General features: G+C 39.0%; 1 protein-coding gene across 2 annotated transcripts in view; it reads right to left on the bottom strand.

Annotated features, from left to right (window-relative positions):
* Positions 1 to 10,486: 10,486 nt before the first annotated feature.
* LOC121855931 (pancreatic triacylglycerol lipase-like) overlaps positions 10,487 to 25,809 on the bottom strand; it is a 55,112-nt gene continuing 39,789 nt past the window's right edge. For both annotated transcript variants that reach the window (XM_042351140.1, XM_042351141.1), the window contains exons 3-11: positions 24,810 to 25,093; positions 22,164 to 22,377; positions 21,673 to 21,828; positions 18,108 to 18,242; positions 17,494 to 17,621; positions 15,633 to 15,765; positions 13,892 to 14,012; positions 13,474 to 13,665; positions 10,487 to 11,346 (exon numbers count right to left, since the gene is read on the bottom strand). In XM_042351140.1, the coding sequence (XP_042207074.1) occupies positions 11,214 to 11,346; positions 13,474 to 13,665; positions 13,892 to 14,012; positions 15,633 to 15,765; positions 17,494 to 17,621; positions 18,108 to 18,242; positions 21,673 to 21,828; positions 22,164 to 22,377; positions 24,810 to 25,093 (1,496 nt within the window). In that variant the 3' untranslated portion in view covers positions 10,487 to 11,213. The remainder of the gene's footprint in view (positions 11,347 to 13,473; positions 13,666 to 13,891; positions 14,013 to 15,632; positions 15,766 to 17,493; positions 17,622 to 18,107; positions 18,243 to 21,672; positions 21,829 to 22,163; positions 22,378 to 24,809; positions 25,094 to 25,809) is intronic.

Here is a 25,809-nt window from a genome sequence, read left to right as displayed (position 1 = left end):
ACTTTCCTGAAAGTTGGTTATCTACTTTCCTGAAAGTAGATTATTCACTTTCTGGAAAGGATTATCAATTTTTGGGAAGTAGATTATCGACTTTTGAAATATTACCTAATTTTCCGAAGTAGATTATCATAGAACGGAAATTTAAATAAAAATAAATATCTACTTTCAGAAAGTTGTTATCTACTTATCATAGAAAATGGGAATTTATATCATAGAAATCATCTCACTTTCCTGAAAAGTTGGTTATCTACTAAAGTAGATTATCTACTAAAAAGTAGATTATCAATTTTGAAGTAGATTATCGACTTTTGGGGAAATATTACCTAATTTTCGAAGTAGATTATCATAGAAAACGAAATTGTATCACAGAAAATGGAATATTCACTTTCCGAAAGAAGGTCCATTTTCCGAAAAGTAGATTATCTACTTTTCGAAAGTAGATTATCAATTTTTTGAAGTAGATTATCGACTTTGGGGAAATATTACCTAATTTTCCGAAGTAGAGATTATCATAGAAAACGGAAATTTGGTACCACAAAATGGAAATATCTACTTGAAAGTTGGTTATCTACTTATCATAGAAAAATGGGAAATTTATATCATAGAAACTGGGAAATATCTACTTTCTAAAGTTGATATTCATTTCCTGATATAGATTATCTACTGAAAGTAGATTATCATTTGGGAAGTATTATCGACTTTTGGGGAAATATTACCAATTTTCCAAGTAGATTATCATAGAAAACGGGAAATTTGTATCACAGAAAATGGGAAATATCTACTTTCCTGGAAAGTTGGTTATCTACTTTCCTGAAAAGTAGATTATCTACTTTTCGGGAAAGTAGATTATCAATTTTTTGGGAAGTAGATTATCGACTTTTGGGGAAATATTACCTAATTTTGCGAAGTAGATTATCATAGAAAACGGGAAATTTGCATAACAGAAAATGGGAAATATCTACTTTCCTGGAAGGTTGGTTATCTACTTTGCTGAAAAGTAGATAATCTACTTTTTGGGAAAGTAGATTATCGATTTTTGGGGGAAGTAGATTATCGACTTTTGGAGAAATATTACCTAATTTTGCGAAGTAGATTATCATAGAAAACGTCTAAGTGAGTGTGTGTCGTGTGGTACAGGAAGGAACCAGGAGGGGCCTCAAGCATTCCTGGTCAGGCTTGATTGTGTCATCACTAATTGTATAACCAAGCAAGTCAACAGACGTCAGAGAGAAATTGCATTTGTCATCATTCAGCGTTAGGTTATACCTTTTGACCACATCTAAAAACCGTTTGAGGTTGGCGTCATGTTCTGCCTTATCGTGGCCTCACACTGTCACGTTGCCGATGTATGCGAAAGTGCCGTCTAGCTTCTCCGTTGTCACAATGTCATCAATTATATGTTGGAAACTGGCAACGCCACAGGTAACACCAAAAGGTATTCTACAGAATTGGTAGAGACGTACACCAACCTCGAAAGCAGTGTATTTTCCTGTTTGATAGCCACTTGAAGATATTCACTGCGTAGATCTAGTGTACTAAACACACGATATCTAGCAATCTCCCTTACCATGTCATCGATCCGTGGTAGTGGATACGCATCTAACAAGGTGAAACGATTGATTGTCTGTGAATAATCTATCACCATTCTCCTTTTGTGGCCTTTGGACGAGACCACCAATGCCTGAGCACGCCACGGAGACTGACTTGGCTCGACGATGCCCTCCATCATTCTAGACACTTCAGAACCAATAAACTTCTTGTCATGTGAACAACGCCTCGATTTCACTGCAATTGACTTGGTGTCAGGTGTTAGGTAGTCAAACAATGACGGAAATGGGACTTTAACAGCGGCAAACCTACACACCATCAGGGCGGGCTTGGAGCCTCCTAATGGAATTTGAACCGCTGAGTGCTGCTGTAAGAAGTTGTGTTGAAGAATAGCATCACTACAGAGGTCCGGCATCACAGACAGTCTAACACCACTGTACTTAGTGTTATTGAGTTCCAGATTAGTAATACACTATCCCTGAACCCTCGAGGTTAGAGAATGATTTGCCATAGACACCTTACCCACACAAGGGAAGAATTTCCATTCATGAATGTGTACAATACTAGAGCTGACAAAGCTTTCAGAGCTACAGTTGTCAACGGGTGCAGTGACAAGAACTCCATTTATCTTAGATGCAGCAGAGAGTGTCGCTAATGTAGATAATGATTCTGAGGTGGCTACAGAGGTTAAATATAAAGCAGAAATAGTTCCTTCTATATACATTCCTTGAGTCTGGCCTTGAATACGCTCACACTCGGTACAGTCACAACACTCTGGCAGATTTTTCTGAAGAGTTTATAATTCTCATTCCGATGGTGTTTGGTGCAGCAACTGACAGTGCTAACAAACAAGTTCTGACTTTACGTAACATTTTCTTTCTCACTGACTACATCACATCTATGGATACTGATGTGCATTAAGTTGAATAAATTTTGGTAAATTTTTCTTGTCACACCGTTCACTTTTAGCAAGTTAAAAATATATTTTTCTAGTGTGTGTTGAGACCGAATATGATCTTTCTTTTTGGCGGAAATTAGCCGGGTTTTTTTGAGCAATTTTTTTTTTTTCGTTTGACGTTTTCCGAGAAAAAAAAAGTGGCTAAGCGACTAAAAAATACACAAAAAAAAACCCTAGAAAAACAACAACCTAACCTAACCTAACTGACTCACCATATGATGGAATCACCTATTTCTTACCTTATTGGCCTGGTTCTTGTTCGTCGTTGCATTCTGGGATTCTTACACAACGCCACATATGTTGGTCTTTGTGATATTTACATTCAGTCTTGCTCTTAGTACACTTTACTAAGGTTGGAAGAACACCTTGCGATCGAAAAAATGCTATAGTTTCTTCGTTTTTTTTCTTCCAAAAACTCACAATCAGCTCCATATACTTTAAGTGACATCCATCACTGACTTCCATGGTCGGAACTGAACTTGAATTTCAAAATATGAGAGACCAAAAAGAATACTCGAATTTGATTGGGCCAAAAATACCGCAAATTAAACCCAAACATTTTAATTGGTTTCAAAATCAAAAAGGCTTTTGATTGGCCGCGTGACGTGTACAGCAACGCATGCGCAGGATGATTTATTAAGGAGACGCAGGAGACACGCAGTGTAGGAGGAGAGGCAGACAATAATGGCGGGATGTTAATGGAAGAAAATAGAAAATATTTTGGAAAAGCTATGTCCGTTATTATACATTTCCGCCGGTAATGTAATAGATGAAAATTATCTTATAATTAGACGTCTTATTCGAATATGATAATAGATTAGTGGTAGAAATGAACGGTGTGTAAAGAAAATAATACCTAAATTTTTATGAAAACACCTAACCTAACCCCTAGCCGGGGGCTCAGCCCCCAGACCCCCAGGTAGGCATAGCCTAAACTAACCAAAATGTTTCAGTAAAAACTTTGGGGCCCGCCATGTCTGAAAGTACAATACCTTAGTTAGAAGTGGAAGGACCAGGGATACGGAAGAATTGGATAGAATGATCGTCTTTCTTGTAAAACTCAGCTATAAACTTAAAATAACAACCAACCTCCACCATGGTCATTGTGAGACTGGTCAATGAAATTACACAGGCTGCTTCCTTTGAAAAAAAATCAAGCTTAATTGGTCGAAAAAATTCATGTGATGATATCGATACATCATTGGTCACGACTGGATGACGTCAGTCAATGTTGCGTATGCGCCGATAACAAATGCTCACAGACGAAGACTGAAAACTACGTCAATTCAATTAAATTGAATTGTGTCGCTATTATCCATTTCCGCCATGTATATATGGGGTTCAAAATGCTCAGAATAGCGAGATCTAAGTTTCAGTGGATTATAACTGTCGGTCACGCTATGTCCTTAAGTAAAATAATGCCTAATTAATCGCATGGTACAATAATTCATACACATTAATATTATTTATATTGGTAAAGGTGTAGAAGAGGGTGACCACCAGAAGTTGTTTTTCTTTATTTTTGCTATACTTATTGTTTTGATGATTTTAAGTATATTAGAAGAAACGACAACTTTCTATTATGATTTTAAGTATTATTATTCTTTATTTACTCTATCCCGCTTCACAATTCTCCTCCCGGCGCCAATTTTGTGGTTTATCTTGCTGAATCCTTCTTCAAGAGACGTTTCCTATATATGACGGTAAACAATTCCAAATATTCCTCCTCAATATTAAGGCAAGTTGCGGTCCAACGAATTACCCAAAAGTACCCAAATGTACCCAAAAATATATTAAATCAGAGTAAAATCTTAACGAATATATGTTTTACATCAATAAAACCTGAGTAATAATGTTTTCATTGAAATGTAGTCAAAATAATGAAATAATAAACAGCAAAAAATGCTAAATTCCAAAGAGGCACCTATCCAAAATGGAGATATAATTACCGATGTTTCTGTTACTTTGGGGTATTTAACATAGCCGTAGGATTTACTTTTCGTTAGGTTAGGTTAGCGAAGTGCATCACGATGGATCTGAGTTATCTCCCTTGTTCACGAACTCTTTGGAATTTAGCGTTCGCCAATACTGAAAGTTTTTCACTGTTTATTATTTCATCTTACAAATTATTTTTACAAAATTACACTAAAAATATTATTAAACATGTTTTGTGTAAGTATAACAGATATTCGTTAAGACTTTACCCTTATTTGCTATACTTTTGGGTACTTTTGGGTAATTCGTGGCTCCCAGGTAAGTTGTTTAACACAAATTAGCACGATAATGTATAGAACCTAATAAAACCTGACCTAACATACCCAATCTATGGGTATGTTAGGTCAGGTTCTATGCATTGTGATTTCCATTTTTTTTAATATCATATTAGTCTGCAGAAAAAAAATTCAATCAATTCGGACAATTCCTGGTAAATTTGCATTGTCACACCGTTCACTTTTAGCAAATAAAAAATATATTTTTCTAGTGTATTTGTGTGTGCTTAGACCGAATAGGACCCTTATTTTTGGCGGAAATTAGCCGTTTTTTTGCGATTTTTTTTCGTTTGATGTTTTCCGAAAAAAAAGTTGCAAAGTGACTAAAAAATACACAAAAAAAACCCACTAGAAAAACAACAACCTAACCTAACCTAACTGACTCACCATATGATGGAATCACCTATTTCTTACCTTATTGGCCTGGTTCTTGTTCGTCGTTGCATTCTGGGATTCTTACACAACGCCACATATGTTGGTCTTTACGATATTTACATTCCGTCTTGCTCTTAGTACACTTTAGTGAGGTTGGAAGAACACCATGCGATTGAAAAAATGCTACAGTTTCTACGTTTTTTTCCCCAAAACTCTCAATCAGCTCCATATACTTTAAGTGACACTCATCGCAGACTTCCATGGTCGGAGCTGAACTTGAATTTCAAAATATGAGAGACCCAAAATAAAACTCGATTTTGGTTGGGCCAAATATACTCTGAATTAGCAAAAACGTTTTTGATTGGCCGCGTGATATGTATGGGTACTCATGCGCGTCATGATTTATGGAGACGCGAGAGAGATGCAGTGTTGGGTGAGAGGCAGACAACAGTTATAAGACTCTCTCTGTCTTATAACACCATAATCCCTGCACACTTCTCCTTCACATTAATACACAAATGAATCCTGACAATATATTACAGTTATACAAACCAATTTTCCTCAGATCACACAGCTGCTGTGTTTACATGGTAGAGAGTATGGCAATGCTCCCTGTCGGGGTTTACACAAGGGAATAGTTTACCTTAAATTTATTTTTGAAACGCTATAAAATTGATAAAATTAGTATAAAATATTATTAATTAAATTAAATTGTGTAAATTTTGTCACTGTTCTTTGCCAGTAATACCTTAATAACTCTACATAAGGCCTCCCTTAGTAAAGGTTGCAAGATATTTCTACAATCACTTTACCAACCAAGAAAAGTAATAGAACCCAAATACTTTCGAGCCGATTCTTAAGGGTAATGATGATATCAATACTTATGTAACCATATATTTTTTGGTTTATTTATATGTGTTTTGCTCAAATCTGACCTACATTTTGATGGCAAATGAACTTATTTTGTAAAAAAAAAAACAAATTCATTCATTTGTACAAGAAATGAAGGTCAGATTTGAATAAACCACATCTAAGTATATAAAAAATTAACCTAATCTAACCAAGCGTCATTGAACAGCTTGTCACACCGTAGGCATTGGCTGAGAGCAGCTAATTAGGCGCGGAACTGACAGGGGCGATTCGACTGGGGGGGGACCATGCCCCCACTTTTTATTCTCAAAATTGTAATTCCAAAAACATTCCCAAAACCAGGAAGTGAGTCAAGTGACTCAGGCAATGGGCGATTTACAACGTGAGATAAGAACATAAGAATGGAGGAAACTGCAGAGGGCCTATTGGCCCATACTGGGCAGTCCCGTTTATACCCATCCCCTATTGCTCAAATAAGCATCCAACCTATGTTTGAAGCTTTCCAGCATATTCGAGTTAATGGTGATATTTGGTAACTTGTTCCATTCATCCACTACTGTTTCCAAACCAGTGTTTACCTATTTTGCGCCTTAATCTAAATTTGTCTAATTTAAAACCATTGTTAGGAGTTCGCTCCTGGTTGGATAGTTTGAGTACCTTTGAAATGTCACCTTTGTTTAGCCCTGACTTCCATTTATACACCTCTATCATGTCGCTCTACGTCTCTCGAGGGAGTTCAAATTAAGATGCTTTTACCTATCTCTGTACTCAAGGTTCCTAATGCCTGGGATTAGTCTTGTCATTCTCCTCTGGATTCTTTCCAAGGATCCTTGGAAAGACAACATGATACTTTAGTTCACTGGACTGTGGCATGGTGAAGAGTGACTGTCTGGGTGGAACCTACTGTACCTCTACCCTTTGGGAATACTGCACTGTCCATGATGAGACGGTGGTAAATTTGTCATATATTTCACCACAATGATCTGTTAATTTTACTTAACAAAAAATTATACACTGCCTTGTTACATACACGTGGGGTAGATGTACTTTTGCGTACAAAACCTGTATGAATTTATACGATGCTGTGAGTGGACTGCCCAGGCTGAGTCCAGTTGAAAACATGTTGCTAGGCACCAGTACAGTAAGGTCAAGAAGGGAGGCTCATGGTTTTCTGAAATTATAATACAGAATTGTACTGTACTCTATGTGGGTAAAGCTGATAGCAAGGGCATCTTGACGTGATAATATACTGTACAGTATATGACACATTATGCTTTTGAGTTAATAAACATAGTTTAAAATAAATGGTCTCTGCAGAGGAATTTAATACTGCAGGCACAGTAAAGAGGAATTACTTTTATACAACATAAAACAAGGCAAGTCATGCTGTGCTGTACTGTACTGTACTGTACTGACTAACACTAGTGTACATACCGGTCTGAGGCCACTTTTCAATGCAGGTCTACTGACAAAGAGGAACCAGAGTAATAATGAAGCTGCTGCAAATGTTGCTGGAGCAATCAACAGCCTCACATTATCACTTCGCTGAATTGTCACCATCTTAATATTCTTCCTTATTACCTCTGGTGAAGAAATAGGGCTTGAAGGAACATAAACAACCTTCATCGCTCGTGCAATTTATGTCATTTATATGCCCTTACAAGGCTGCATTTGACTGTTTGTATAAATTACTGTTGATAGCTGTAACTCTCCCTGTTACCAGTGCTTCATGCGAGAGAAGCTTTTCGAAAATGATAGAAGTGAAAACATTCCTAAGAAATTCCATGTCCAGTGACAGACTGAGTAACATCGCGCTAATATCGATTGAAAGTGCACGCGCTGAGGGAATTGATTTAGATTGTTTTGTCGACGAGTTTGGCAGCCAATCGTATGATTAAGCTGCACTGAATATACTGCTACCGTCACAGTACGTACTGTGTGAACTTAAACCGCACCATTGCCATTTGCCATTGGGTATAATGTAACAGTTGCATGCAGCGCCCATGTCTGAAAACGTAAACGTTGTCTCCCTTATGTGTGAAGCGTGAGATCATTCATTTTTTCTCTGATGTATGTACATACCTTGTAAAGACACTGCTATATTTTTCAATGTTTGTTATGTGGTACACCCGCCCTTTATGTGACTATGTGAGCAATAATACAGTTTTAGAGATATGTTCAAGTGTGTCAATACTCCAATGAATCATGATTAGTGGAAAAAGAGCGTTGCCATTATACCGCCATATGCTGATTATTTTAGGCTGGCGTCATGAGACGTCACTTCACATTTGTCAATCAAATTGGTGTAATAATGCCAAAAACTGCATCTTGCAAGTTGTACACAGGTTTGGTTTTGCCCCCCTCCCCCCCAACATTTACCTTGGCCCCAAAGTGGCCCCCCCACTTTCCGAAGGCTAGAAACGCCACTGGGAACTGACCTCCGATAACTCGTATTTGTCCAAGGAGAGAAATCTATTCGTAATTTTGGTGAATTTATAGACTTACACCGGTCTTTCTTTCCACCGGTAATTAAAGATAATTGATATATTACAGCGGTAACGCGCATAACACTCACCAATGTCAAGGGTCTGAGCCCCGGCCCGGACGCGATATTTTTTTCCTGAGGGCTTCCGTCATCCAGACACACGTGAGAAGGGCGTTATCCAGTGTGACCCTTCCAAACATCACAGGTTTCCCGGTCCTTGGTTTAATCCTGTACTAACACTGGATAGACCGGCCAAACGGCGAGTAAGCTGATAAATAGAGAATGATAAAAATAAATAAATTCGCTCAGTCACAAGTTTCGCCGTGTCTTGTTTACTTTTGGCGGAGTCTGAGGTGACACTGTCTGACCCCTACTCACGCATCGCTCCTTATCTCCGTCTTCGCGGGGAGCTGGTGGTAGAGCGGTACCGTTCTTGCCTTGCAAGCAAGATGTCACGGCAGGGCCGGATTCAGGAGTGGGCAAAGTGGGCAGCTGCCCAGGGGCCTCCACAATCTGGGGACCTCCACATATCAGGGCTGGTCGACTTGAAACCACATGAATGACTCCAGTCATGTCTCACTTTTGTGTGTGTGTGTGTGTGTTGGGAATTTGTACACTATCAATAAATATACAGTTAATAAAAAAAATTTCAATGTTCTAATTTCCTCAATATAACTGCATATGGCTTCAAAATTCTCCAAAGAAGTGTTCAAATTTCAAAATTTTCCCGGGGGGCTTACAGATGTTTAGACTCGCTTCACTCGCCATCCCACCCTCTTGGGTAGTTATAATGAGGGGGGCCTCCACAAAGAAGCTGCCCATGGGCCTCCACAGGTCTAAATCCGGCACTGTATCACGGGTTCGATTCCCGGGCCGGCGGAAGTTGTTTGGACACTCTTCCTAGTCCCCTTGGTCCCTGTTCACCTAGCATCAAAGTGGTGGGATTTAGCAGTGCTTTATTTGCCAACCCAAATTCCAGCACAGCAGGGAAGGAGTGGAAGCACTGGTACAAGACGTTTGACAACTTTCTTGCAGCCATCCAGCAACACTCTCCTAACAAGCTGAATGTGCTTACTAACTTCATTGCTCCTTCTGTCTGTGTATGAGTATATTTCTGACTGTGCCACATATGAAAGTGCTACAGAGACTTTGCAAAACATGTACGTAAAACCTAAAACTGAAGTCTAGGCCAGACATCTACTAGGCTACCTGTCGACAACAATCAGGAGAGACATTGGATGAATTTTTGCAGACACTGAAACACCTAGGTGGAGACTGCAATTATAAGGCGGTCAGTTGTGAGAAGTGTAGAGAGGAAGCAATTCGTGATGCTTTCATTAGCAGTTTGCTGTCGAATGTTATTCCCCAGAGACCTCTAGAGAACAAGACTCTTGATCTTTCAACAGCATTTGTTCAAGCAAGAGCTCTTGATCAAACACAAAAGAGCTCAGAGTCTTACGCTACACCACAGACAACCTTCAATGCAACAGCCACATGTTCGATTGATGATACAGTATCCGCTACAAGTAATAACAGATTAAATAAAGACACCTGTCATATGTCAGCTGCTGTCCAAAAAGGGCAAAAATGTTTCTTGTGTGTATACAGCAGACATTCCCACCAGAACTGTCTAGCACGCAAACCTACCTGCAACAAGTGTGGCAAGATGGGTCAGCAAAATCATCAACATCTGCTGCTCTTCAATCTCCCACTCTAGCTGGAATGACTGCCGCATCTTAAGGAAGTCTCTCGAAAGCTACTGTCATGATCAAAGCAAACGGGAGACAAGTCAGAGCTCTTACGGATACAGATAGTTCTGAAAGTTTTGTGTCAGTCTCTCGTTAGTAAGCACCACCTACTGTATATTATGTGCACACAGGCTCTACCACTATATTCATGGCTTCTACTTCACTAAGCACTAAGATATCTGGTGAAGAGGATAAAAGTAAAAAAGTTAATGGCTTATAATTCAAATGAGTGTAAGGTTAAAAATGATTTTATTTGCAAAACACAATGAGTGAATGACATAGTGGTATTAAATGTAACAAAATAAAGGTTTGATCTTAAAATCCCATCATGAGATGGGAGTAAAGTGATGTTCAGGGATAGAAACCCTATTCAGAGTCACAATTAGGTCAAGAGAGGCAGGACTTAGAATGTGGAGAGGAGGAACACGAGGGATAAGCTAAGACTGACATGGGTAGAAGTGAGACATCATCTCGAGGACAAGCACTTGACTAGAGAAATTGCAAGAGACCAGGCAGCCTGGAGAGCTACCACTAAGTGAACTCAGCTATTCACACAAGTATGGAAAATGGCTATAAAACAATGATAATGATGATGATGATGATGATGACGATTGTATTATTTGTCTTTCATGCCACTGCATTAATATGTACAAATCATATGGATTGATCATATCCACAGTCATAGGCTTATTACATAAAAATGTGGAGCATTGTTACTCTGTCAACTCACATTTGAAATTATTTGAAGAAAACATCTTCCACTTTAAGAAACCAATCTTCACCTTCAACTCATAGTCAAAAACAGAATTATCTTATTTTTTGTGCAGTAAATGTACAGAATTTCTGCTGCTGCATCTCAAGTAAATTTGATACACTTAATTAATGTCTAATTTGTGTTTTGAAACTAATAATAAAGAGATTTATGTCCTTGCTGTCAACTGTTGGATGAAGTTGCTGTATTACGGTGTGGAGCAGGTGGGTGAGGCTACTAGGTGGACGGTGTTCCCACTGCTGACCTGAATGACACCTGTTGTCCCACCATGGCACAGCACCAACTCTTTTGTCTCCAAACTCGGCTGACTAATTCTCTTTCTGTCAAGAAAAAGCAGGAAAACAGACTTTGAAATTACTTTGACCGTGTACACAAACTAATACATTTTATGTACAGTGTTTTCAAAATCATTTCATTAATATTTGCAATAATTATCAACCTATCTTCAGGGTAGTTATTGCATCAAATAGCGGGACTTGATATATCTACAGTTTATTAGAATTCTGTACCAATTTCATCATTACAAGTCATATGATTTTCTTTATAAATAAGATTTACACAAGCTCTTTAACCAAAGAAAACACATAGTGACCACTGCAAAACTCCTGACTGAACTTACAGACTACAGTATATGCATTGACAGATAATTAAGTGTAAATTTCATCAAATAATGCAGTTCTGTGAAGGTATTGTTAGCAACATTTTGGTACAAGTGCACTCCAAGACAAAACCAGTAAGTCCTGTAGAAATACTGTACATGAACAGTGTCTCATTTGCTTAATTAATACTTCTACTGTACTACTACATACTCCAATTCTTAGTTTTTACATGATGTCTCATACTCCCATAATGCAACGTGTCTATACCTACAAGATGGCGGACCGCGCAAAGGATTACCCGTATGGGAGTTGTAATGTCAATGCAAACTAAGAATACACTAGTGTATTGACCACGGTTGTACAGTCAGGGTCAAAAGTCTTGAACACTTGATAGTATTTGGCATGCAAGTACCCAAAGATCATAGGTATTAAGGAGAGTTTTATCCCATTTTGTGGTTCAGGCATAAAATGTGATGACAAGTAGTGTTATTAGTATATCTCAATTATATATACGTATATATATATATATATATATATATATATATATATATATATATATATATATATATATATATATATATATATATATATATATATATATATATATATATATATATATATATATATAACTCAGAAGTAGATGCCAGATATTGCTCAGTGTTCAAGAGTTTTGACCCCGACTGTACATGTTAGTTATCATAAAATCAAACCATTCATATTACGCTCAATAGCCCATAAAACATGTACATGTAGCTATAACTTCTCTATTTGAGACAATGTGAGAAGGACCTAGGTGTGTATGTTGACAATGAGCTGAAGTTCTCGGGCCATTGCTCGAAGAAGGCAAATTAGGCAAATAAATTATTGGGTCTTATAAGAAGGTCGTTCAGATATCGAGACGGTCCGTCCCTCGTAACACTCTTCAAGAGTGAAGTGCTTCCCCGTCTGGAGTACTGTCACCCTGTCTGGTCCCCGAGATATGCTGGTTGAAAATGTTCAAAGGAGGGCCACCAGACTGATGCCTGCCCTTCGGCACCTTAGCTACCCTGAGAGATTGGAGAACCTGAACTTGCCTAGCTTATACTACAGACGGGCAAGGGGTGACCTAATAGAGGTGTATAAGCATCTCAAGGGGCACTACTCAGTCGAGTGTCTTTACTTGGAGCTGGCGGACGCTCGCCCCACAAGGGGTCACAGCGAAGATTTGAAGAAGCCGCAAATCCAGAAAACTGTGAGGGCAATCTTTTTCACAGTAAGAGTTGTGAACTCTTGGAACAATCTACCAGAAAGTGTTGTGACGGCACCGAGTGTGAGCTCTATCAAGACATGACTTGACCAACACTGGAGCAGGTTCAGGTACATTCAGGAGCCAGTGCATGCCCAGTACTTGCCAACAGTGCGTAACAGAGACGTGACCGATCGCCCAAGCGGCTAACGAGCCGATCAGTGGTGAAGAGGATAAAAGTAAAAGGGAGCTACACCTGGGAGGATGAGCGTAGTCATCTGGTACGATGCACTGTGCACGAATACGTATACCTGTATCTGCTAAACACAGGTACCATTGCAGGGTGGAGATTCCTTCTGTGGTAATGTAAATATAAATTTGGCATCTTGAGGCACAAATTATTTTAATCAACATTAATTGATGAGTAAAAATAATCAAGATAAAGAAGAAAACACTGCAGTTGGTTTGGTTACTTCTCATGATAGATGGATGAAGTAAACAAACAAGCTGTGACTATATCAGTTGCCTCACCTAGGGCAAAAAATAATCATAGACATATAATGCATATTTCCATATTCTTTTCTAATATTTCAAGTGTTTGTTTCTTTCTCCTCCCTACTCACCTTTGAACAAACTTCTCCACATTGAGGAGTGAGAGTGTGGACAATGGGAGGCTGGTGTCACAGGTGTGGTGGCAGGAGTGATCACCACTGCTTGCGGACCAGGTAAGTTGGGCAGCCTGGCTTGAACTCAGGTCATCACTGTGTTGCAGCAGGAAGGTGTATGTCTTCCCAGAATCAAACTTTGTGGGGGACCTAAGGATGGAGAAAATGAATGGATGAATTTGGTAATCCCAAAAGAAATTCACAGGAAGAAATTTTGTTGTTTACTGTCCAAGTTCTAGAGTCAAAAACCTACTTTAACTAAGTGATTAAACTAAAGGTTTGATGATCTCCAAGTCTTCAGCACATATTGACCAAGAGACCAAATGTATCAATAATGGTAAATTTCAGCAGAAGTTGCAATGGATAAGAAACATACCCAGCAGTGAGGTTGAAGTACCACTGTTGTCCAGTGTGGGAAAGGAGGGACAAGTTGATGGTGCCCACCACACTGGCTGTTGTCATCTCTCCTAGCTTCATCTGCAGCCGGTAATGGTACACTGTAGAACAGTTAAATTTCAATTCATTTATTCATAAAGGGCATAAAATTTGCAAGAGGCCTAAAAATTCATCAAGAATAAAGTCCCCACCAAAAATCACAGTACAGTATTTCTTTCTATTGTAGTGTTTCACATATGAAGTGACTAGTAGGCCGATAGAATGCAATTAGTGGGCCAAATTCAAGGGCTGGCCCACTAGTACAGTATACTTGTTTATGTTAAAAAAAAGTCCCTAGTGTAGCCTTGAACAACCTTGGCTTCAATTTCAGCTTCATGAGTTTTCAAATGACTGGCTTCGGTTTCGAGCCACAGACACTGAATATCAATGGACTATATCGAGCACTCAAGAGTACAAATTAGTACAGTACAGTATAATCATAATAATGTACTGACAGTGAACAAGCAGAGAAAATATCATGACAGGACTTTACATCACTGTTCCCATTCTGGCAACCCTATTACCTCAAATGATAACTACATTACTGAAGACATTCTGAGCAAAAGACATGTCTAAAAATTATAAAGGAATTAACTATGCAAACCTCTCATGAAAGCCCATGATTCAGGAGAAACCAAGCTAAAATATCACTGGGACTAATATGAGCAATTAAGGAAATGCAGATATTCCCTGGGGAAAACTGCTGGTGCAGCCTGGATAAGTGACTCCTTGGAGCTGGGTCCATAACCATTGCTGTGGTAGGAAGCTGTAGCTCGAGACTTTTGGGTAAATGAGCCAAAAATGTCTATTGCTCTCAATGGATGGTCCAATCCCAACTTCACCAATTATGGAGGGTCCCAATATGTGCCACTTCTGAACACAAGAAACTTACTCCTATTATGGGTGGAACTAGAAGGATTATTATATGAAGGGCTAAAGTACCATAATACTGTATTGTACAGTGTTGGGATGCTCACTAGACATCTGTATACCGACACTAATATTAATGTCTGTATGACACCAGCCCAACAACTAACATAATGTGAAGGAAATAGACCTTAGGTTCAACAGCAGGTAGAGTGAAATAACCAAGAACCATGCAGGGTGGTGGTGAAGCTGGAGATGATCAAATGAAGAATGAATGGTACTAGAATCCATCTAAGATGGCTGACCTGGTTTGATTTAGCAAGTCACCAGTGTGATGCCATGACTACGAGCCTCCATGTTCTCTTTTGTCCACAAGGGCAACTTCTGTTTGAAGTGTATTAGTTTTTAAGACCCAGCATATGACAAGAAGGTAACTAATTGTAAGGTTCAAGCCACACTAATGCTGGGTTCCTGGGTCCTAGCCCCAATAAATATTATCAGCACCAGTGACATAGTCGAGAGTCCGACTCGAGACAATTCAAAATTTTAGTCTTAACGGATCACCTGAAGGTTAGCCCACCCAGTGCTCACATGAAGTTTCGCCATCCAGCTTAACCAGCCTGAAGTTTTACCATCCTGAATATATCTATGGGAGGGGCTAAGCTTCAGGTGATCCACAGAGGTTAAAATTGCAAAAGGAGTACATAGTCAAAATAATGAAAAATATAGTACAGTACAGAGATTGCTGGATAAAAAAATAATATAGAGACATACAGATTAAATAATAAAATGTCCATCACAGGAGCAATACTCACTGCAAAGGGTGTCACTTGGACCAGTAGCAACATAGAGCAAGAGACCAGTTTGTCCTCGTCCTGGCCAGGTGTCAGCGTGCAGACCCATAGGAGCACACCTGCTGCCATCCTCCCCACAGCTGAAGCAGTTTCCCTGTCCATAACACCCAGAAACTCACACTTCATTACGTGCACATTACAGATGATCAATGTAGTAATAATGAGCAGAGGTGAAGTGTACAAATAATGGGTTTACAATATGCAGCACTACAGTAAAATCTTCTCTTAACTAAACTCTTAAGCTGTGCAAACTTGAGGTTTTCTATTTATCTTTATAACTACATAATACAGTAAAAAATTTTCTCAAAATCTGTACATATAGTTTGATCAAATTAGTGATTATGAATATTCTCTTTACATTGCAGATATACCTGATTTTTAAGACAAATTGAAAGCCAGACCATAATAAGACCAAGTTACTGCTAAATGTACTGCATATGTACAGTGCTGTACTATAAAGGAGAACTGAATATTCTGGAAGACCAACTACACTAATGGTGGAATGATTCTGAAACCCAAATTTACACCCAAGTCAGAATTTAGTGATCCTTCAAGAAAGTTCAGTATGAGGAGAGAGACCTTAAAATTTAAGACAAATTGAATAATGTTTGTACAGTTATGAGTCTTAAGGATTATTATTATTTCAGTAGCTATGTTTTAAGGATTACCAATAACTATATACTGTACAGGTACAGTATGTATATATTTATACCCAGAAAATATGTCAATTTTACCTGTGGTTTGGAATGCGTCTCTTACATTGGTACATTATTAATGTTTTTTTATTCATATCCAACATTCCCTTACTTTAAGTACTGTATATACAAAACATGTTTTATAAGTAGTATGGTGTATGAGTGACGGTGATTTCACATGTGCCAAAAACATGTGTTGGCAACAGTCTTAACAATAATGTCATGAACAAGGTGACTGGCATGTTAGCAATACTAGTTTCCCACATACTGTATTTTGGTAACAATGGTAATCACCATGTTGGTAGCAGTGTCAGTAGTGGTGTGGATGAGGCCTTAATCCCATACATTTGCCAACATTGATACTAACATTGCTGTGATCATGTTTTTGGGCATGATGCTTTGCCCAACATGTATGCAGCATTATTCCCAACAATGTTTCCAGCACGCGTGGATGCACCTTAAGAGGTGCTTAAATGTCTGACATCTGGCTGACATCAAATTAAAAGATCGGTATGAAATGCCATGCTTTTGCCCCATTCACGAGTAAACATTGTTATAATCCAGAGATACGTACAGAAGTAATATTCTGTGTGAAACATGCTAAAAACTCCCACTAGAATACAGTACATACAAACGAATCGCTTCATGAGACAACTCTTACCTCTCTCAGGAGGAGGTATCTGGTACGTAGAGCAGGCATACCAACCAGGGATGGATTCAGGAATAGCAAAAGGAGGGTGTTCCAAGATGTTTTGGATGGGGAAACATGGCGATATTCTGAGGTCAATATTACCCTTGTAATTATTTTTTACTGTACAAAAATGCCCGAGTACAACACTGCATTAAAGAAAAGGTATTAGAATTTTTTGATGAAAAGGGAGGGGTCCAGAACCCCAGGACCCCCCCCCCCCCAAAAAAAAACGGATCTGCCCTTCCCAACACTTCAGCACACCTGTGTTAACTAAACATTTCATCCTGTGTTCCAGAATGAAAAGTACAGAAAGCGATGCGACAATGTATTTTGTTAACTGCACATTGTACAGCATAAATACAAATGAATCAACACCCCCCCAAAAAATTTAATTTTAAATTCTGTGAAAAGTTGTATTGAGTATGGCAGTACATACAGTCCTGTAGTGTTTGAAGGAGTCACATTGGAAGGCCAAGTATGGACACTCTGAGACGATGGAGTCCATAAAGAGTGTGGTGGCACGGAGGTGGTTACAGCCGATTGAGTTCCCAACAGAGTGCCACCCTGAAATGAATAAACAAGTTTTTACAAAACAAATCATGTCTAATACATACTTGAATCTTGAGCTCTGACACAAACCATTTGCTTTCTTTTTAAATTGCATATGGAAACAAAGCAAATTCAAAGAAATTAAGAATGAAGATGTTTTAGTGATGACTGTAGACTTATGAATAGAATGTAAACAGTTAAAGATGGTGATGAGTGTGATGGTTCTTAATGGACCTTAATACAGTACTCTTTCAGGAATCATTCTACATACTGTATATGTTGTCATGTATTAATTCATCAATCTAGCTCCTAGTTTCTTATCACTTTAGGTTATGCCCTCCTGCATATGATGTGTGGCCACATGGTACAATAACTTCCAAATAATTCTATCACTGAAACTTTCCACAACTTCAAGCTGTATAGACTAAGGGATCCTTGGTGGGTTGACTAAGGCGTGAGTAAATTAGTTGTTTACACGAAAGAACATAAATCATCACTCACAGTTGGATGAGATTTTATTGTCGAAGAGAAGCTTGATGGGGGCATCAATGGAGGGCAGACACCCTGGCTGGTTATAGCCACCATTGGGGTAGAAGTCGAGGTGACCAACTGGCTCACGCAGCCCATACCCACCACCTGTCAATCAATATACCATTTTATATTTTGCTGCATAGTGAAATGAGTTACACTACAATATATTAATTTATAATTTCATCACTAATCAGATTACAAGCATTTCAGGCAGATGGTCTTCTCTGTTGATTTGGTAGGACCTTTATTGTCCAATGTTAGTAGAGTACAGGAGGAAACCGGAGTACCCAAAGACAACCTGTGATGTTTGGTAAAGTCACATGGCGGTGAACTCCTCTCACACACACACACTGCCTTGAAGAAGCTTGAAGGAAAGAAAGACAAATGAATAAAGAGAAGTCTCTCCTTTTTTTTTTGGTCCAATTAAAAGTCTGTTGATTCTGAAGAGCAGTACCTCCAACTGGAATGGAATAAGGATTAAGAAACTACAGTATACAGTACTGTACTTTCTTTATAAGAATTATATCTCTACTTTACATCCCTCTTCCAAAGGAAATAGAATTGCATATAATGTACGTATATTTTTATTTAACAGCCTGACCACCAGCATGAAAGATTTTGATGAATAGACTGTTGTTGACATTTTAAGAGAAAGAAAAAATCACAATCACTGACTGCAAGAGAGCCAACCTGTGACATAGGGGATAAAGTAAAGAATAGTACTGTACTGTAAAGAACATGTATAAACACATGTAAGAGGCTGAAAAGAAAAAGACATTAAGCAGTACTGTACTAATTTTTTAATTAACCATTCCTGTAATACACCAACCTGCATGATGGGTTGTAGAAATTCAATGATATCTAGTAATTTACTCGGTTCCAACTCGCCAAAAGAACAAGTGTTGCTGCCTTTTGCCCACAATCCTAATTTATATGACATCACTTGTTTGCAAACATGAACGTTCCACTCGTTTATATTTGTTGTCTACGTGTTCAACAACATTAACTCCCCCATGACAACATTACTGGGAAAAAACTAGGTCTAGACCTGAAATGTGTGGAAACAAACACTTCATTTAAAAATATGTTATGATCTATCATGTTCTGCCATACAGAAGAGTAGGGCTTCAACATTAACTAGAATCTTCCAATTCCTTCCAAAAATGGTTTCAGGAAATTATCACCACAAGTCTTGTCTTTTATATATTGTACATGTGTGGAATTAACATCCCTAATACAGTAAATTAACCAATCAAAGCTCTTCGTCTGGGAGGGTAAATGTTGAAAATAATTTGTTGATTGTCAACTATATTATTCATTCTCTTAACACTTCACTCAACAGTTGTTCATGCCAGAGAAACAAGGCATGAAAAGAAGAAGAAACTCCTATACAGGTAAAGCTCGATAAACGATGTCTCGCTCAGCGATATTCTTCTTTAACGATGGTCATGAATTAAGACCATCTTGTTATATACAATCAAAAAAATTCGCTCTGACAATATCCATCAGTATTCATTGGTTGGATTTTTTATTTTAATCTCTAGTGCAAACCATGGGCTGTACATACTCAAATTATTACTGTCTTGCAAGGATTTCAGCAATGTAAATTACATTTTTCTAAGTCAAGTCTGTGACATTTTATAAGGAAACAATATTTAACCCTAAGCACCCTCCATAGGTAAACATCTCTGGTTGCATTTGTCAGCCACAGTAATATCTACCCACGCACCGCAACACGGCCAACCCATGCACTACAATCCTGCTCTTGGTACTTTGTCAATCGCATCTCCCCGCCATCGTGTAGCTTCATGATTATCGTTCAGCATAGTTGGCTGTACGTACTCGGTAAAAGAAAAGTATCTTTACAATTCTTGTGAAACAAAATGACACCAAGAATTAAGGTTTTTGATAAAAGCTCATGAGGCATACTGTTATTCACCAATCATAATGCAATGAACTTATTTTATATATGGAAGGAAATAACTAAATTAGGCCTACCATAACAGGTAGGAAATGTCTCACAATCATGCCTACCAACCCTAGCGAGACAACAGGATTGTGCAGTTCCAAATTCATCAGACCCCCCCTGAAAGATACATATTTTACCGAGTGTACAATGTACTTAGCACTGGTGGGTTTTTTCTTATATCGTAGTGAGAGGACAGCACTAGCAATTAGAGTGAGCTATGTTACAGTGACTGTGAAGTGATTTATTTTTTATTTTTTATACTTAAGTGCTTTGCCCCTTTTGTTGTGAAAATGATGTGATCAGTGTCGGCCACTATCATTGTTTTTATGTTATCATCGTTTGCTCTGTTTTTGTGACTGAAGTGAGCAGTGTAACTTTGAACATTTCTGGGAAGGCCAAGGCATCCAAGACAACCGTGTCTCTGAGGTGAAGCTTGACATTGCGAAGTGGCATGAGACTCCCCAGAGGCTGTGTGGGAGTTAAAAGTAACACCTCCACTCCACCTACAAGAGTCCCCTTATCCTCACAAGGGACATGTGATGATGACCAGGCTTATTCTTCATGATGTGGGGAGTGTTGTTTAATTGTTTTCTATTGATTTTATAGTGTAGGAATTTTTTTATCAGTGACATACGTGTATTTGCGGACTGGCTGGGAGTGTGCCTCCCCGTCTGGAGTACTGTCACCCCGTTTGGCTCCCGAGGTATGCTAGAGACTGTCAATTGATTGAAAATGTCCAGAGGAGGACCACCAGACTGGTGTCTGCTCTAAGGAACCTCAGTTACCCAGAAAGATTGGAGCGCCTGCAACAACCTAGCTTATACTACAGACGGGCAAGGGGTGACCTAATCGAAGCGTATAAACATCTCAGGGGGCACTACTCGGTCGAATGTACAGTAGCTAAAACAACTATCTGTGCATACTTTGTGGGAAACAATATGAGACCATGGACGATAAATTTCGGTATATAAGGGCCGTCACTAGTCACACGTAAAATTTCAGAGCATATCGACCCCCACCTGCACAGATAGTTGTTTTAGCTACTGTACATATCTGGAGCTGGCGGACATACGCCCCACAAGGGGGCACAGGTCAGGGTTAAAAAAGCCACATGTCCAGAAAACTGTGAGGGGTAACTTAGTCGGAGTGAGAATTGTGAACTTTTGGAACAATATGCCAGAGAGCGTTGTGACTGCACCAAGTGAGAGCTCATTCAAGACCAGACTTGACCGATACTGGAGCAGGTTCCGATATATTCAGGAGCTAGTGCATGCCCAGTATTGGCCAACAGTGTGTATCAGAGACGTGACCGACCACCTAAGCGGCTAATGAGCCGATCAGTGGCGAAGAAGATATTAGTAAAAGTTAGTTATCTCATTGAACCCCACGTTATAATGCTCCCTGCTATGATATTTCACATAACAATGGGTTTTCAGGAACCTAACCCCATCGTTTATCGAGGTTTACCTATATTTGTTATCAGCAAGCCATAGTAGGAAGATAACACTGTGAAGAACACTTATTCTCTTAATGCCATACATTAAGACCTCTCACAACAACACATACCAAGAGAGAAGTGTGAGGAATCAGTGTGGATTACATCCACGAAGAGAGCATCGGAGGGATCAAGTCGGACGCTGGGTGGGAGGTGCTGGAAGTAAGGTTCCGCAGGGTCCAGCCCAGTGATCCTGCCAAGTCCACTGATCCTCTCACCAGCATAACCTGCAGTAAATCAGCAGGACCAGGTTGTTTATACATATATATGTTAACTTGGTTATTCTGTAGGAAGGTTAACTGGTGTATTTGGTACAGTACTGTATTGAAAAATATGTGGTGAAAATTGCCGGCTGTGAATGCATCCGCCCTAATTACGTTAACTCTTGTGGGGAAAATTGCCCCGATATTCGCAAATTCATTATTCAAAATGACTTTTAGGAATGCATCGTTTGTGATAACCAGGGTATTCCTGTAATGGCTATGATATATAACATGGTTATAGTCAGTTCTCACTTACATTAATCTGAACCATGACAAAAGAAGTAGAGGAGGTGACCTACCACAGATATGGGACCCGAGGGAATGGCCTAGAAGGTGGACATCTTGAGGTTGTAGTCCAGTTTGGTTCCTCAGCCAATTGACCAGGTGGGCAACCTCCAGCCCTACCACCCGGGCGTTGGCCGCCGCTTGTCCATACAATCCCTGTGCCCCAGTTGTCCAATCCACTAACACTATGTTATAGTCTCCGGTGCTCAGGAAGGCACGAGCCATGTCCTGTTGAATCAAGAACAAAGCATTGCAAGCAAGAATCAGATACCTGACCTACTGGAACATGTTGCAAAACAGCAAACTCTAAGAACTGTTCCCAGAATCCTGAGGTGCATTTAAAATATAGTACATTCACATTATTCAACTGTTAACTCCAAATGATTTTTATTACTCGTATCAGCAGCTCATTTAAATTACCAACTACTGGCGGCATATCATAACTTATTCACACAAGCACACCATAATGGGAAGGCGCATGAGCATAACAGTTAATCTCACTCATGCATAACAATCACTGTTACAGAGCATAAAGGAAAAATTCCATAATGGAGAACAATAAGAGATATTCCAAATACTGTACAGTAATTACACCAAAGATATGCTGTACAATGGAACTACCTGTACTTCGATTAGGAACGGAGAATCTTATGACTACAACAAGTTCCGTAATGTAAACAACACCGTGAAGTTTGAAGAGATAATGGCAGTATGGAAAGGCTTTCTCACTAGGCATTATGTGCTAAGTTTCAATTAGAATAATTCCAATATTTTTTCATACAAACACAAAGACTACCATATGTAAGTCATTACAATGGTCTGGTCAATCAATCAATAAAAATTAATCTTGAATTTCTTTCATAACCATAAAAATCACTGCAAAAGTCAAGACCATAAAGACGAATATAAAGATGGTAACGAGGAACAAGTCAGCAATATAGACCAAACCAGTCAACCAAGGCAAGTGTTTTTTTTTTCTCGTCACTGAGCATAAATAGTCCTTAGCTGCAAATAATTTCCAGAAGTTGCTTCCAAAACTACAGTATAAAATAATCAGTTATATTCCTAAGACCAAATCTATTACAGTACCATATATACATTTATCATTCCCGCCACATATCAGCTGACTACCCTTCCCAGACTAACTTGGACCATTAGCCACATCCCTCGTCTATAGCGACTAAAAGACGATTGGTTCCCCAGTGTTTTACCTCCCCTTGGACTGCGCGTGCATAAGCGCGTATTTATATCGACATTTTATGATAAATATTTAAAAATTTCTAACATCCTCTCTGAAGTGCTAATGCCTTGAAATCATTTGAATCTTGATAGTTCAGATATTTAACATTATTTTACATAACAGGTCTGCTTACCAATTGTGAACACATTTAATTCGGATTTTCTGTGAACCAATCAGCTACATTATTAATATAAGAGAGGGGTGTGGCTTACGGGCCAGGTTAGCGTGGAAATACTATAGCTGTTCAGATTGGTCTGTTCTTTGTGTTCTTTAGTGCCCAGTGGTAGTACAGGAGGAAGCCAAAGTAACAGGAGCAAATTTATGATGTCTGGTAGGGTCACACTGGATAACACCCTGTGCAAGCAGAGAAACATAAAATACTGTAATAAATATATATTCTTTCCTACATGAACAAGGTGACAATGGTGTCCTTAACTTTGATGCAGATTTTGACAAGCAGAGTTTGATATTATAAACCAATTACTATATTACAGTTGCATATGAGTGATGTTCTGTACAATATAGTTAGATATAAACAATGTCATATAAATGGTTATAAAAAGGGTGTTGTACAGTACGACCATAAAAAAAGCTCTGCCTGCAAAAACATGGGAAATTCTGAATGACTGCACAAAGTTAGATACCGTCCATGGATATATTTATTATATTCAATACTCTCAAGGTAACTCGTTCTTTATCAGTCTTATTCATTGTTCCACCCCAGAATGTGGTCCTTCAAGCAGTGATAAAAATTTATTAAAGCCTGAAGAACTTACACACAATATAGATTAATATATAAAGTTATAGAGACTGACCTTAATTCATGTATGTTATTATATAGTACTTGATGGCCCACCCCCCATCCCCACCCACACACACATACATACATACTATATAGTACACACACACACACAAGCTAGGGGCGGATCCAGGAATATCAGGGGGGGGTGGGGGGTTCAAGAAGTTGTGGGTGGTGGACCATGGTGAGCACAGCTAGTCCACCCACTTGTGTTGGGGGGGGTGTGAGGGGTACTGTAAGCTCTGGAATTTTTTTTTTGAAATCTGACCAACATCATGGGCATTTTGAGGCCGTATGTACTTGATATTTGGAGATATTCTGAGGTAAATAGTAATTACTTTTTACTTTACAAAAATGCCTGAGTACAATACTGCAGTAGAGAAAAGTATTGAAATTTTCTGGTGAAAAGGAAAGGTGTACGGACCCCGAGTGACCCCACCCCCTGCACGCACACAAACACAAATTAAGGTAGTTAATCTTCAGGTGAAATAAGCTAGTGTGTCTAATCTTCAGGTTATTTCTTAGTTCTTTGATTTAAATTTGATACAACCAGTTTGGTAGTCCGCTTAAGTGTTCCACTTGAACACAATCTCTACCAACCATCACCAAAGCTCTACTTACGTCCATCCAGAGCATCCTTTGGTCACCGAGGTAGCCATGGATAATGATTTTGGTCTTCCTATTGGATCTAAAGGAAGAGCTGAGGATCTGCCGAGTGTTTAGTGCTGGGAACTCCACACCAAGCAGGTCTTCCCGGGAGCTGACGGAGAAGTAGACACCGACGTCTTCTCGTGACTTCGGGTGGTAGTTAAGGGGTCGGTACCTCTCGTGGTAAAAACTGGAGTCCGTCACGAGGCAACCCAATTCTCCGAAGCAGAAGCGGTCACCAACCTCTCCTTCATTACCTAGGAATAAGTGGTTCAGCAATTAGAGAATATCGTACAGATACGTACCATCTTCCTGTCCTCCAAGGGCAGTAACGAAGTCCTGAATATTCAGGGATAAAACCATCAATAGTAATGTCTTTCCACCCTGAACTATCTGAGGGAAGAAACTATGTATCATTAGGATATTACCGAAAATAAATGCCACGTCTGTTTAGTGACACTATGCTTATCAGCTCACATATTTTCATCATTATTGATTGCAAAGGCCACTAATCAGCTTGCTAGCCGCTTGAACGGTCAGTAACATCTCTTATTGGCAAGGATTGTGCATGCACTGGTTCCAGAATATATTATCTGAACCTGCACCAGTGTTAACCAAGTCTGGTCTTAAGTGAGTTCACACTTGGCATCACATTTTCTGGCAGATTATGTCACGAATAATGTGCTCTGAGGTGTTTATAGTTTATACATTTCTATTAAACTAGATAAACCATATACACGTAATTCAGTGAAATCAATAAACAGTGCAGTGTCTTGTACCACACTTGTCAATCACTCCTCCAGCAAAGAAAGTAGTCTAACGCGATCCTGTTTACCGACACTCGATTCATTGCCACACATTATAGAGAAAAGAGTTGTGCAGACAATGACCTACTTGAAAAACTGATCACATAAACGGCCAGTGTGATAAACGAAGATGTTAAAACATGACGATACTGATGCTATGGCTGTGC

This window comes from Homarus americanus, unplaced genomic scaffold, assembly GCF_018991925.1.
Source record: "Homarus americanus isolate GMGI-L3 unplaced genomic scaffold, GMGI_Hamer_2.0 scaffold19117, whole genome shotgun sequence".
NCBI classification, from domain to species: Eukaryota; Metazoa; Arthropoda; class Malacostraca; order Decapoda; family Nephropidae; genus Homarus; species Homarus americanus.
This window is presented reverse-complemented; position numbering and strand designations above follow the sequence as displayed.